This window comes from Ipomoea nil, unplaced genomic scaffold (genome assembly GCF_001879475.1).
Source record: "Ipomoea nil cultivar Tokyo-kokei standard unplaced genomic scaffold, Asagao_1.1 scaffold0099, whole genome shotgun sequence".
NCBI lineage: Eukaryota > Viridiplantae > Streptophyta > Magnoliopsida > Solanales > Convolvulaceae > Ipomoea > Ipomoea nil.
The window spans coordinates 255747-271275 of NW_017616527.1; the positions used below are offsets into that span (position 1 = coordinate 255747).

General features: G+C 38.0%; 2 protein-coding genes across 2 annotated transcripts; one reads left to right on the forward strand and one right to left on the reverse strand.

Annotated features, from left to right (window-relative positions):
• Positions 1–4918: 4918 nt before the first annotated feature.
• LOC109179179 (protein FAR1-RELATED SEQUENCE 5-like) lies at positions 4919–7713 on the reverse strand. Its single transcript, XM_019328766.1, has 4 exons — positions 7653–7713; positions 6318–7155; positions 5291–6236; positions 4919–5131 (listed from the first exon to the last, which is right to left on the reverse strand). The coding sequence occupies exons 1-4, from the start codon at positions 7711–7713 to the stop codon at positions 4919–4921; spliced, it is 2058 nt and encodes a 685-aa protein (XP_019184311.1).
• A 3522-nt stretch (positions 7714–11235) lies between these two features.
• Positions 11236–14945, forward strand: LOC109180277 (gibberellin 2-beta-dioxygenase 1-like). The gene is made up of 3 exons (XM_019329806.1): positions 11236–11694; positions 11916–12276; positions 14596–14945. Exons 1-3 carry the CDS (start codon positions 11312–11314, stop codon positions 14848–14850), a joined length of 999 nt encoding a protein of 332 aa, XP_019185351.1. The 5' UTR covers positions 11236–11311; the 3' UTR covers positions 14851–14945.
• Positions 14946–15529: the final 584 nt, after the last annotated feature.

Here is a 15529-nt window from a genome sequence, read left to right on the forward strand (position 1 = left end):
AGAATGAAACTGCGCACTAGACTAGGGGGTGCAAGTGCTGATTTAGACAGTGTAGATTTTTAATATTTGAAAACAGTTGTATGTTGGGCAAGTTTAGGTAAGTGTCATTTGAATAGATTAGCAATAACAGATTGTTATGCATTATAATGATATGTATTTATATACTTTTAGTTGGAAGCGAATTAAGTTGGCATAGTGTTATACAGATTGTGTATATTTGGATATGTGTAGAAGTGTGGTATTATATATATATTCGAGTTTGGTGGGGTAAACAAATTATTTGTTGTAAAAATAATGTTTAATTAAATTTGGTCATGGAGGATTTATTACATATAAAAATTATATTTAATTAACGTTGGTCTGCTCTGGGTTGTCTCAGGTCGGGATGCACCGCAGGTGGGTTTATTAACTAATGACGGGGGTGTGTCTGGTGAGGACTTCTACACCCCGCCGCAGGTCCTCAAAGATGTGGAGTATGAAGGATCTTTGTGGGCTGGGACTGGACATGTGGACTGCCCGTTTCCCTAGATCAACACGCGGGGGATGCCCAAGGAACTCGTGTGGGTTGTCGGTTCATTAACACAACGGTAGATGGAGGATGTCAACAGTATTGGGTTGGGGAGCCTTCTAGGGTTGCGTATCAAGGAGTTACCACTTCGCCTTGGATATTGGTTGGTGTCTTGTTTCAACCCTTCGGTAATGGAGTTGGACTTGGGCGGTGGGAGATGCATCAAAATTACCAAGGAGGACGTTGCAGCTGTATTGGGACTCCCAAATGGTACAATACTCGTCACAGAGCGTGGTACACAAGTTGTAAGCCCTGACCTGTACCAATGGAGGGCCGAGGTGAAGCAACAAAGAGGGAGGGTCACAATTAAGGCATTGAGCACATTGCTGTTAGGTCTGAAAGAAGGTGGGGTTTGGTTTAAATGTCACTTTAGTGTGGTCGCTGTAAGCACTCTAGTTTCAAGCACCCCTAATGGCTATGTAAATCAGAAGATTGTGCACATGTTCAGCGACGTAACCAAGATCAAGGATTTGGATTTGTGCGGGTATCTGTTGCACTCGTTGGTTACCACACATGCTAGCTGGTTGGAGAACACCGCTCGCAAATTCACGGGACCATTGCTCTTTCTAACGGTAAGTGTTATTTTCTGATAGAACGTATGTGGGAATGTACGTTGTTAATTATTAGTTGGTAATGTGTGGGTAATCTGGTTGGTGCAGCTCTTATATGTCGATAGGGTGGTAGTCACCGCACAGGATGTGCCGAGGACAATCCCAGCGTTGGACGGGTGGACCACGGAGCATATTACAGCACGGGAGTGCCGAGAGGTTAGTTTAGGGGCGTTTGGGACTAGCCGGGTGGAAGCACCTTTGCGTGCATCAAGCTTTCCAACGACAATGGGGTCGGCCAGGACGAGGACATGGGTAGTCCAACCGAGAGGGCAACGGAACAACAGTATGCAGTCGGTGCACCCTGTGCCTGCGTTGGCGCATAAACAAGTATGCCAAGAATATTCTAGCCATCTAGCCATCAAGTTGTATTTTATGTTGGAAAACGGTTTCAAGATAGTTTAATTCCACGTTTGTTGTAGGGCTTTGACGAAGAGTTTGCATCCGTCACCGGAGACTTACTCTCAGTTGCTTCATTGGTGGTTGATCGGGTCGGTGCTGCAGTGGAGTTGTTGCTTGGGATAATTCACGAGCCCAATCCTAGGGAGACACCTCAACCCCCCACCCCGGCAGTGGTTGACCACGAGGAAGCGATGTGGCATGACCCTGAATTCTTCAGGGAGTTGGATCGTCTCGAGAAAGAGGCAATAGAGTCTATCGGGGGGGGGGGGGGGGGCGGGGGGGGGGGGGGGGGTTGATGCTCCTAGTTTTAGCCTAGGACTGACCCAAGAGCTGTCCACGCAGAATCTGGAAAAAAACAGGGCGCGGGCGCGAGGTGTTGGCACATCGTCTCCCCAGGTTTGTGACTAAACTTTCTAATTGTCGTGTGCTACTAGGTTACTTACGTGTATCATGAAATCCGGTGCAGGTACATCTACAGATGCAGCAGATGCAGCCATCCCCCCAATGTGTAGGCCCGGTGTGGGGGGATGTGGCTGTTTGCAAAGGGAGGGGTCCGATCGTTCAGGAGGAGTATCAGGTTTAGCATGGTTTTTAGCACCACTGACGGTTACCCTACCATTCCTCTTCCACCCGTGTATGTTGTTTGGCTGTGGGTGTTCAGCTGCCCGCACGGTGACAGGTAAGCGGGGTTCTTGGATCTGAATACTCGTTTTGTCATTTTGTTTGCGGTGGATGTGCTTGCCATGGGTAGGGTCTCATGTGCGGCATAATTGGTGCTAGGAATTCAAGGGGGTCAAATGTGTGTAAAATATATGCTGCGTGTAAATATAATTGTGATCTGTTGTGTGTAAAACACACTATAGGTTATCGCACTTGTAGATATCATAAAGTGCGCAAGTTAGAATGATGGACTGCAGCCACTCTTTTAGTTAGTTTCTAGGCTGTCATCATGTTTATTTCTTACTTTACAAGGATTTACGGAGTGAGTCAATTTGTGTTGCAATATTCAGTCAACTGAGCCCAACAAGATCTGTGTAGTGTTGATTCGTATGGGGCTCAATATGGCAGTGCAAGCTACGGTGTGCAGTAGAGACCACCATCAGGGTATTGCACTATTAGATGTCATAGAATGCACTATTTAGTATTGCAGGGTGCAACCATCATTTTTAAAAATACCAAGGCTCTTATCATACTGGATCCTAGTAGTGCTCTAATGTATTTGGCATGCTACAGAACCCATCAAGTATTATGTTGTGTCTAAAAATAAAAATGTGGACCAAGATTAAATAATTAAGTATATACTACTGCTTGTTTTTATTTTCCTGCTGTTATCCCAGTACCGTTTTAAATTTTTCTGCACAACAATAAATGCCATGAAGCAGTCAACTGCTATTTTTTTTTTTATTAACAATCTGGGTTATCTGTGTAGCAATGAGGTGCTCTTCCAACATATCAAGCGGAAAGCAAGATGGTCAGATTTCAAAACTTTGAGGGAAAGGACTAACGTGGCAAAGGTTGTAGTGGATGCATGGTGCAGCGTGCTCAATCTCCGCGAAAAAAACAAGCGGGATGATGAACCTTCCCGCATATTTTTCACGACTAGTACCACGGTGAGTATTTTAACCCCTATCTCATGAGCCCATTGCCCTGGTCAATGGTATAAACTACTGGAGTATAACATATCTTGTTGTAGATTGGCATCGTCGTTACCACTTCTGCCAGCCAAGATGAGAGAGTAAGATGGTTTACGAGGCATCTAGATGAGGAACTGAAGGCTACGAACCATGTAGAGATGGCGACTATAGATATGGTAATCGTCTAGAAACTTTAAAATAATGTTTGCACAACGATGTGTATCATGGAACACCGCGATAACTAACGCGATCGAGTTGCTATTGTATAGTTTATTTTCCCAATAATGCACAAGGGCCGGTATTACATGATGAGCATAAGTTTCAAGCACTCCAGGTTTGATATTATCGACAGCTCGTCCACGAACAGACCGAACCAAGAGTTGTATGGCAGTGCACCACAAGAGTTGGTACGTGATTAACTGAATGGCCTTTCTGAATTGGTGAAATTTAGCTTACCAAATTATTTTTTTTTTTGGGCAGATTGATTTACTGAGCACATACCTAGATAGCAAACAACAGACGCTTCGTGCATTCCGACTAGAAAGCATGAAACCAAAAAGGATGTAGATGGCATGGAGAGACACCACGTCTACCCTCGACTCTGCGGTGTTTACAATGCGACACATGGAGTCATACATTGGGCAAAGGTGCAGAGACTGGAACTGTGGGTTGCAGCGGGATAACAGCCAGAAACTCCTGGATCTACGCAAGCGTTTCATGCACAACATACTTATGTGCGGGGTCAATGAACACATGGTGGATATAGTCTCTCGTGTTGGCCAATATGATATCCAGGGGTTGGCACAACTCTAGCAATAGTTAGGGAGTACAACTGTTGCGTCATTAGTTAGTACAATTTTTATAAGCAACATTGCTGCATTTTTGGTTTGGTCACAATTGGTTTACACAGTATTGGGTGTTATTTAGCTAACTATTATGGGTGCAATAAGGATGTGGTTTGGTTCATCCTTTTTCTACTCACACGGGCTGGATTGTGTAGGGAGTAAGGGTTCATTTTTATTGTCAATCTAGTGGTGACTCAAGCCATACAAATGAAATAGTAAGGAGTGCTGAGTGATATGACCAAAGTGTCATAACACTAACATACATTAACCTCTAAAACAACCATATATCTATGCTATTAAAATCTTTCGATTATAATGACCCAACCAGATCACAAATTGTTGCCTTTTGGGGAACCAAATCGGAAATACATACATGCCTTACACCAAATTAGACAAGAGGTGACAAGCGGCTCACACAATAATAAGTTTATTAATATTCCCTTTGGGACATTCATAGTAACTTGAACCAGAATATCTTGGATTCCGTATCAATAAAAAACATCAACTTAAACTACTCCTAATGCCTCTTTGACAACGTTATATGTACTAGGTAAGGAGAACAAAATGAAATAACTCAAAACCAATTAAACTAAAATGGATCAAACATTGCATTGTACACTGGGCATTTTCAGTTGTCTGTGCAAAACCTGTGTGCACTGCGCAAGACAAATTAAGCTAAATCAACTAAGCTAGAATGCAACAAGCACTGCGTAAGACAAATTAAGCTAAATCAACTAAGCTAAAATGCAACAAGCACGAAGACAAAAAAATCAAATTTATGCTAGATCAACTAAGCTGAATCGTATTGGAAGGACAACTACGGGCATTATGTCGGCCGTACTCACCGCGCAGCCCACACTTTCAGCCAACTTTGGAACTGTTCTCTATGGCTATCTCTCGGCTGCTTTTAAGACGCTTCCCACTCCCTTTGTTCTTAGCTTGGGCCGGTGCTTTAATAGTTATGAATGCCGGTGGCTGTACCCCACATAACGCCTCGATCGCAGCACTGTTACCCTTTGCCGTCCCGGTGCTTGAACCGTCACTTGCAAATTCCACACTAAGCTCTTTCAATACCTACACCATTCGGGCTTGTCATGTTGTGCTCTCCCCCACTAGCCCTACGCATGTGTTTATCTCATACCACAATTCTGTTGCGTTTGTTTTGGGGGCGTGCCCGGTTGGGTGTGGCCCTCTACAGAAACCGCAACTCAGGTGTTTGCGCCAACGGTCTACGATGTACTGGGCTGATAACTGCTTGAGTTGTGCACTCTTGAACACCAAAAACATATTTCGGCAAATCAACCCCATTCGTTGGAACATCTTGCAGCTGCAAAAAGTACTACACCCATCCGGCGTGTAGCGTACGGTGTACTTGGCAGGGGAGTCATTTGTAATGTCGTAAAAAATGTCCCCACCAACCTCGCGAATACCCACAACTTGGCAATTGAAACATGCCGCTTCAATCTCTTCTTGCATATCGTAGAAAATAGCGAGTGTGAACAACTGTGCGGCGTTCCGCTCTAATGCCAAAGGAGTTTTAAACTCAGGCAAGTACCCCTCGCACTTGGTATCTAATTTCGTTTGATTATGGTGCTGAGTTTCAAGGACACTCTCAAATTGAATGTAGAACTGAACCAAACTGGAGCAGGGACGGGTGAATTTCCCATAAACGCTGTTCTGTGCCTCAGACCGGGATGTGGTGCGTACCAAACCACTCAATGGCAAATCAGAAAAAAACGCAGGAATCCAATGCTCTCTTTCTACAAACAATTTACGAAACCACCGGTGCTCAGTCAGGTTGTATTTCTCCATTAGCAATTGCCATTGTGCTTCGAAATCGCTGCTGGAGATTCGTTCGTTCCAGACAATATCATTCAAACTCTTGCGGAACACCTCATTCTGTGCTAATCCAGGCCCAACTTTTTCACTAACCTTTGTCATAATGTGCCACATATAGTAGCGGTGACGACACTCAGGTATAACCTGGTCTATAGCAATCTTCATAGCTGGGTCTTGGTCGGTGACAACACATAGTGGAGACCATGTCGTTGCACTGATGAGTCTCTCCAATAGCCAGCTATATGACTCCACATCCTCTCTAGTGATTAACCCGGCGGCGTAAGTAATGGAACGCTTGTGGTTGTCCACTCCAGTAAATGGCACAAACACCAAATTATATCTGCATTACGGAACAAAAATTAATAGTTCAGATATCCAAAAACAAAAAAAAAAACACATAACAAAAGGGGGGATAACACACCTGTTCGTGCTGTACGTGGCATCAAACGAGATCACATCACCATAACAAGAAAAACTACCCCTACCGATAGGGTCCGCCCAAAAGAGTCGTGAAAGTCGATTTTCTTCGTTGAGGTGGTAATCGAAAAAGAAACTGTCACAGAGTTTACGTTTTGTTTTCAACCGCTCGATAATCAGTTCACCGTCAACCACGTCAACATATTTTTGCAAGTCCCGCTTAAAATTGTGGAACTCCATCTCGGTTGCACCAACGTTCTCAAACGAACCGGCCACCTCCTTACATAACTTAAACCCGGCTGAAGAACCAACGTTTACCTTAACACAGTTTGCTAAAAATGCTTGTTGGGCCACATTAAGCTTCCGGTTACACCGCAAAAATAATTTAGCACCCTCCGAGCACAAACTATGGTTGTGTTCCTCGATAAATATAGACACCATAAACTCCCCGGTACTCACTCTCTTGAATCCCAGCTTAGCGCGACACCCCACTCTGTTAGAAATCCGTCTCCTTCGTTGCTTCTTGTTATCATTGCCGACACTAACTTCTAGTATGGGTTTGCTCTGGCCACCTCCTTTGGCTCCTTGTCTGCTACATACTAAATGACGGGAAATGATTTGATTATCACGATTTCGCTTAACATTATTGTACCTGATGTGGAATCCACCTGCTCGTCCGTAGGTCTTGTAGAATTTGATTCCTTCGTCTAGGGTGTTAAAACGCTGCTCGACGGTGGGCAACAAGTTAGCGTCAACATTCGGTATCCAATATTGTTTAAACGTAGTATTAATCCTCGTGCTGTGCGTTGCATCCCCGATGCCTGAATCACTTCTAAGTAACCCTACAGTTGGTGCACAATAACTGTGTTAATCAACATGCATTAAAGGTGGATAAAAATGCATTCTGTACATTTCGGGTTCGGCTAATAGCATGAAAAAAAAAAAGCACCAACATGCATGAACCATAGCAAAGCTTGAGGCATGTGTATGTGTGTAGATTATAAATGGTATTAAGGGGAGAATGCCTTGGGATGCAGTGATCCGAACAACAAAAACAGGGGGCAGAAGAAAAAAAAAAAAAACATGCATGAACCATAGCAAAGCTTGAGGCATGGGTATGTGTGTAGATTATAAATTATTGCCTTTTGTCTATTTTCACGCCTGCAAAGAACTATAGACGCACGCATACGGGCATTTAACTAACAGAAGAAAAAAAAAACACGGCAACCTCCGGAGCATACCTCGGCAGTTCACGGAAGGGATACGAAATCACAGCAAGATAAAAATAACAATACAAACATAAAATGAAAAGGGGGGGGGGGGGGGGGGAGTATGGAACCTGTATCCGCCGTCATTCCTGCCGCGGCAATCGCCGGAGGTGCTGCACCGTGCGTAGCCATTGTTCTGAAGTTGGGGAGGAGGTTGGGAGCGTAGAGACGTGTTAGCCGAGGAACTAATGTCGGTGAAAGGTTTCAATTGGTCTGAAGTTGGGGAAGATGTTGGTTCGTAGAGTTGTGATAGAGAGAAACTAACATAAGTGGTAGAATTCAAATCCTTCGCACCTGAGTGCACCGTAAGGGAATGTGCGCTTATTTGTGGGCTGTCAGATGCACAAAATCAATGCTCCAGATGAATGCGCAGAGTACACACTTTAAGAATGGAGTGCACCAGAAAATTAGCAAATATATATATATATATATATATATATATATATATATATATATATAGATAGAGAGAGAGAGAGAGAGAGAGAGAGAGAATTGCACTCAGGTGCGAATGAAGCCCCCATGAGGGAATATGCGAACGAATCAGTGCACGACACGTGTCCAGATTTAATAGATTAAAAAACACGCGGTGACATTTTCGTAAGTAATTGAACATCGAAGTGCAAGTAAAATGTATTACATGTGCATGTAAAATGTATTATAGGTGCAAGTAAAATTTACACTGAGCATCAATACTAAGTGCACCTATAGTTATAAGTAGTTGCATAGTTATAAGTAGGTTCACCTAGATGCATGAATGTTTGCGGGAAGTGAATGCTAACAAGGCAAAATTACATGCACTTATAGGTGAAGTAGGTGCACCTATAGTTATAAGTAGTTGCACCTATAGTTATAAGTAGGTGCACGTAGGTGCATGAATGTTTGCGGGAAGTGAATGTTAACGAGGCAAAATTACATGCACTTATAGGTGAAAGTAGGTGCACTTGTTAGTGATTTTACTTGCACTTTGATGTTCAATTATTTACGAAATGCCACCACATTTTTTTAATCTATTAGATCTGGACGCGCACTGATTCTTTCGCATATTCCCTCCTGAGCATTTATTCGCACCTAAGTACATCCCTATATATATATATATATATATATATATATATATATATATATATATATATATATAAAGAAACTAAATACGTCATAACAACATAATTAGTTGGACAGAGCGGGTGCCATTTCTATTCATTAAAATAAACAACACTGTTTTGGATCATGGTACAAAGTAAAATTTGCCGGGGTTAAATGAGTCAAGTTGGAGAAATCTCGGAACGTATGCTGTGCAACCGTGTGCACCATGCAAGGTGGGCACGGTTTCAATTCATAATTTCTATACTGTATATTCATAATTTCTATACTGTAGATTAATAAAATCTATACTGTAGATTCATAATTTCTAAACTGTAAATTCATAATTTAACTACAGTAGATTCATAATTTCCATACAGTAGATTCATAATCTCTGTTCTGCAGATTCATAATTTCTGTATTGTAGATTCATAATTTCTAAACTGTATAGTTATCAAATTATGAACATATAGTTTTGTGATTTGTGAATACAGAGTTCAACAATTGGGAATATGAACATCAAAAGTTATGAACATATAGCTCTATAATTATGAACATATATTTATAAAATTCTGAACATATAGCTCTATCACATGTTCACAAATCTAATACTGTAGATTCATAATTTCAATAGAATGTTTGAATGCGAAAGGAAACCGCCTAATGCCTTAACGGCAATGGAAAATATATATATATATATATATATATATATATATATATATATATATATATATATATATATATATATATATATATATATATATATATATATATAATTTGGAACGACATCGTTTTGCAACTTTGTACACCATGCATGGTGCACACAATTACACATCATAATTTGTCATGAGAGAAAATTTCAATTTTGGTCCACTGACTATTGGAGTTGTGTTAATTGCAACACTTGACTTTCAAAATTGTTAATTTAGTACCTTGACTATGCAATTTCTATCAATTTTGGTCACACCGGTCAAATTACCGGTCAAATCTCACCGAAAAAATTTAATAGGTCAAATAATGAAGGTATTTTAGTCATTTTACTCATCTTTTCTTTCTTCTCCACTGAGCTTTTCCATTTCCGACTACGTTCTTCTTCGATTCTCTTAAAACGGTCGGAAAAGGTCTTGAAAAGTCTCTCAATGAGCTTTCTATCTATGATGCTGTCATCAACAGCTAGAACATGGAACTGTGGCTCTACTGCTGCCATGCCCATATTCATAAGTTCTTCAAATTCCCAACACCAATATCAACAGCCAAGAAACAAGGGTGAAAAGAATTGATGAAACGTTGTGTTCTTTGGAGTGGTGAGGTGAAATGAGACGATAAAGAGAGAAGAGGAGCTCTCAGATTTGTATATTGTTCCAAGACCCACTAAATTCCACAACCTCCAAAGTAAGATCTATCCACTTCTCATCCAAAGATCTCAGATTTTCAAACGGATTTTGAATTGCAAGAGAAGCAAATGGGAAAGGAAATTAGGCAAGAAAGATAGTGAACAACTAGGCAATTAGGCATCCGAACGTGGAACCAAATTCCGGCCGTTTTAAGAGAATCATAGAATCCGAAAGAAAAGATGAGTAAAATGACTAAAATACCCTCATTATTTGACTTATTAAATTTTTCTGGTGAGATTTGACTGGTAATTTGGCCGGCGTGACCAAAATTGATAGAAATTACATAGTCAAGGTACTAAATTAACATTTTTGAAAGTCAAGTGTTGCAATTAACACAACTCCAATAGTCAGTGGACCAAAATTGAAATTTTCACTTTGTCATGATATCTCCAAACTCACCCGTCTAAAATCAGAGTTAAACATGTCTAAACCGGCGGGTTGAGACATTTTTGACAGCTCTAGACTCTAGAATGTGATTAGAATATTTTCACTCTACATCAAACCAATTTCGGCTATTGCCACATCATCATCAATTCATCATCATCCACTTATTTAAATAATATATTAAAGAAAGAAAAGAAAAAATAAAATAGAAAGAGAAGGCCGGGTAGACGTCTACACTTTTGAATCGCGTGCATAACACGCACTTGTTAAGTGCAACGTGCCTTGTATTTTCGTTCAATATCTTTAAACTTATCATTAATTTTAATTATAATATTAATAAAGATATATGAAGTTGAAGTTTCGTGTAGCATTGAAAATTTGTTTCAATGTCTAAATGTAAAAATATTTTATCATTCCATTGATCTTATTGTAATTTTTTTCATCGTATAATTAATGAATTAGCTCTTTTATTAAAAAAAAAAAAAAAAAAAAAAAAAAAAAAAAAAAAAAAAAAAAAAACGTACCAAAGACCTTGTGTTTCAATGGTACCAAGGTGCTGGGTTTGGAGGATTACATTTACATCCCCTTCCCTTATAATAATAATAAAAAAAAAAAAAAAGACATTCCAATCACCAACTTCAAAACTAGAATATCTTATCCTAACAAACTAGCAGCTTAGAAAAAAAAATTCTCACCATATATAGCATAAATTGGCAAGCAATACAGCACGGCTAAGCCAATGCAAATGTCTTTCCTTCATAATTTGTGACACCTTCCAACCCATAATATATATTCCACTCTCGTGCATCACCATTTAGCCCATTTCAACTCCATCAATACCATCAGAGCACTGTGCTAAGATTATCCTTGGAGCTATGGTGGTTTTGCCCCAACAAATTCTTGAAAACCTATCTCAGGTCAAAGCATGCAACCCTACTACTTCGGCTGCCACCGTTATTCCGGTGATAGACCTGTTGGATCCCACGGCCAGAGACCAGATAGTAAAGGCCTGCTATGAGTTCGGATTCTTTAAGGTTGTCAACCATGGTGTCCCCTTGGAAGCCATGACAAAATTAGACGAAGAAGCTGTGAAGTTCTTCAACTTGCCTCAGCTTGAAAAGGAACAAGTTGGCCATCCCAACCCCTTTGGCTATGGCCACAAGAAAATCGGCCCTAATGGTGATGTGGGTTGGGTTGAATACCTTTTCCTCTCCACCCACAACTCCATCACCATTCCTGGCAACTCTCAACTTTTCAGGTAATTAACAAATCTTTCTTAAACTATCTTAGCTTCATTTATTTAATTTATAGAAATATTTGTTGGGCGGAGGCCCGTAAAGGCCAAGTTCAGCACTATCGTCTCGAAAATATGTGGGTGTATATGAAAATAAAGTTGGTAATTCGCTAATAGCAGCTATACCTTTTGACTTAGTTGTAAGTGTTTGATACTAAAATTGATTATGCAAATTGCATAAATAGGTGCCTTGTGAAGGAGTATGTTGGGGCTGTGAGAAACACTGCGTGTGAGGTTTTGGAGATGATAGCTGAGGGGTTGAAGATTGAGCCAAAGGATGTGTTAAGCAGGCTAATAAGGGATGAGAACAGTGATTGTTGGTTTAGGTTAAACCATTATCCGCCATGCCCGGAGCTCCAAACTGCAGGAGGGATAATGAACGGTGGAGATCTGATTGGGTTTGGAGAGCATACAGACCCACAAGTGATCTCTGTTGTGAGATCAAACAACACATCAGGACTGCAAATCTCAGTTGGAGATGGGACATGGCTTTCTGTCCCACCTGATCACCACTCCCTTTTCATCAACGTTGGTGATTCTTTGCAGGTATGCAATTTTTTTTTTCTTTTTTTTTTTTTTAGTTTCAGAAGAACCAAACAATTTTTATTTATTTATTTATTTTTTTAAAAAAGGAAATCTTGCTTATCATTCTTTTTCACTTCAACAGGAAATATTCTTTTCCTTGATAATATGCTATATTAAGGATATTCAATTTACAACAAATTATTATTCCTTGTTAGATTTGGGAAACACACCAGTTGTCCTATCTATAACCATACTACCATTATGACATTATCCCTAATTTGTGATATTGAGTATTTCAAATTTTATGAATAATGCATCTAACTTATTGCTAAGTATGTTATGAAAATTGACAATATCATTGCCAATTAACACTACAAAAATACACTCATATATATATTAGAGATCATATGAGAACCAATCTCCCCATGTGTCTATAAAAATCAATTTAATCCATTAAAAAAATAAATATATGAATGAGATAAATCAAGAAATTAAAAATGCATGTGTGCATATTAAGCATGTCCTATGTTGCACAGAACACATGCTTAATATACAAACAACCTTATTATGCAGTTATGCATACATCATAATGCGTAATATGCACACATGCTTTTTTATTGCTAAGTATGTTATGAAAATTGACAATATCATTGCCAATTAACACCACAAAAATACACTCATATATATATATTAGAGATCATATGAGAACCAACCTCCCCATGTGTCTATAAAAATCAATTTAATCCATTAAAAAATAAATATATGAATGAGATAAATCAAGAAATTAAAAATGCATTTGTGCATATTAAGCATGTCCTATGTTGCACAGAACACATGCTTAATATACAAACAACTTATTATGCAGTTATGCATACATCATAATGCGTAATATGCACACATGCTTTTTTAATCCTCAATTAATCTAATAAGAACCTCATCCTATATATATATATATATATATATATATATATATATATATATATATATATATGTATGTATGTATGTATGTATGTATGTATGTATGTATGTATGTGTGTATGTATGTGTGTGTGTATGTGTATGTATGTATGTATGGATGCATGCATGCATGCATGCATGTATGCATGTATGTATTTATGTATGTATGTATGCATGCATGTATGTATGTATGCATGCATGCATGTAACAAAATAAAAACATATAACAGTGTTAATTCAATTCCTAGTTCTTTTTTTCCTTTTTTTTTTTGTATTTTTATTATTTTTATTTTTATTTTTAGTATTATGATTGTCGGTGGTAAGAAATTAAACTATGTATTGAATTTTAGCTAACTCGCTCTACATTTATATCAATATCTTATATCACTCATTATTATTATTATCACATTCAAACGTTTGAAAACGTCATATTCTTCAAAAGAAAATTCATTTCATTAATTAGTCATATTTACAACAATTTCAACAAAAGAGCTTTTTTTTTTTTAATTTTTATTTTATTTTATTATGACTGTCGAACTGTTGGTGGTAAGAAACTTTATTAAATTTTAGCTAACGCTCCATTTACAACAATATCTTATCCCATTCATTGTTATTATCACATTCAAACATTTCATAACGTCATATTTTTCAAAAGAAAATTCATTCCGTTAGTCATATCTACAACAATTTCAAGTAAAGAGTTTTTTCAATCTATTTTTTATAAATTTTATAATAATTGCAGGTCTATCAGTGGTAAGAAACTATATTGAATTTGAGCTAAAACTCCATTTACAACAATATCTTATCTCATTAACTATTATTATCACATTCAAACGTTTCATAATGTCATATTCTTAAAACGGAAATTCATTCCGTTACTCATATCTACAACAATTTGAAATGAAGAGTTTTTTAATTTTTTTTTTTTTTATAATTTTGCAGAAATATTAGAAAGTCCTATCTATCACATCTTGATGAATACTTATAAATCTCAAATCAAAACCCCTGCTTGTCCATAATGTGTCCCAAACTACAATTAATTTTTTTTTAATCCTTTAGATATTATTTTATTCTTAAGCACATACTTAGTAAAATAGCATACTTTATTCCCCAATTATTTTACACAATTATACTAATTTATTTTTCTAAATAATGTAATTCGTTTATGTATCAAAATATTTTTTTATTTAATTACTACTTGCAAATTAGCAAAACATGACCTATTATGAATTAATCAAATAAAGCCAATTCAACCATTTGGAAAAAAAAAATTTATTTTAAATTCTTTCTTCTGGGTATTAAATTAGTTTATATACAAATTAAAAGTGATAGATTATGACATCACATTTATTTAATTAGTAATTGAATTTTGGTGGAATTGAAGGTGATGAGTAATGGGAGATTTAAGAGTGTAAAGCACAGAGTGTTGGCAGACAGTATGGAACCTAGGTTGTCTATGATCTACTTTGGAGGACCACCTCTGAGTGAAAAGATAGCACCATTATCTTGTTTCATGGAGGAAGGAGAAGAAAGCTTGTACAATGAGTTCACATGGGGTGAATTCATGAAGTCAGCTTACAAGAACAAGTTGGGTGTAAACAGGCTGCTGCCCTTTGAGAAGAAGAAATCCGTGGTATAATTAATTACTCAAATGTTGCATTTGATGAATTGGCACAAATGTTATGTTTTTGATGTTATGTATCAAGATGATGGAAAACTTTCAAGAGCTTTAAATAGCTTCAACATAATATAATAAAATGTTTGGGAACAATAATATAATAAAATGTTTATGATGAAATTAAAACTTTGGACTTCGTGCAGTACTTATGTGCATTTTTGTTATATTACGTATTTTTAAATTATTTATATGTACTATTCAAATAAATGAGTTAAATACACATATGTAGAAATTCAACGATTCAACATAGAAATTAAAGAAAAAAACCATTCCAACTAGATCATTTACTACTACTATTGCGTATTTCTTACCATTTACACTTAGACTTACAAGATCAACAGGACCAAATAAGTATAAGTATATATATATATATATATATATATATATATATATATATATATATATATATATATATATATATATATATATATAAACTTAGTGGACATGATCAGGGGCGGAGCTAGGATTTGTTGGTGCGGGAGGCCGAGTTCACCGCCACTCCCGATAAAAACCAACCGTCACTGCTTGTAGCCGGTAGCCTGAGTTCACTGCGATTGCTGTCGTGAGTCGTCAACTGAGGAAACGAAAGAGAAGATTTAGTCCGAGTTCACCGCGATTGTTGTGACTTGTGAAGATGATG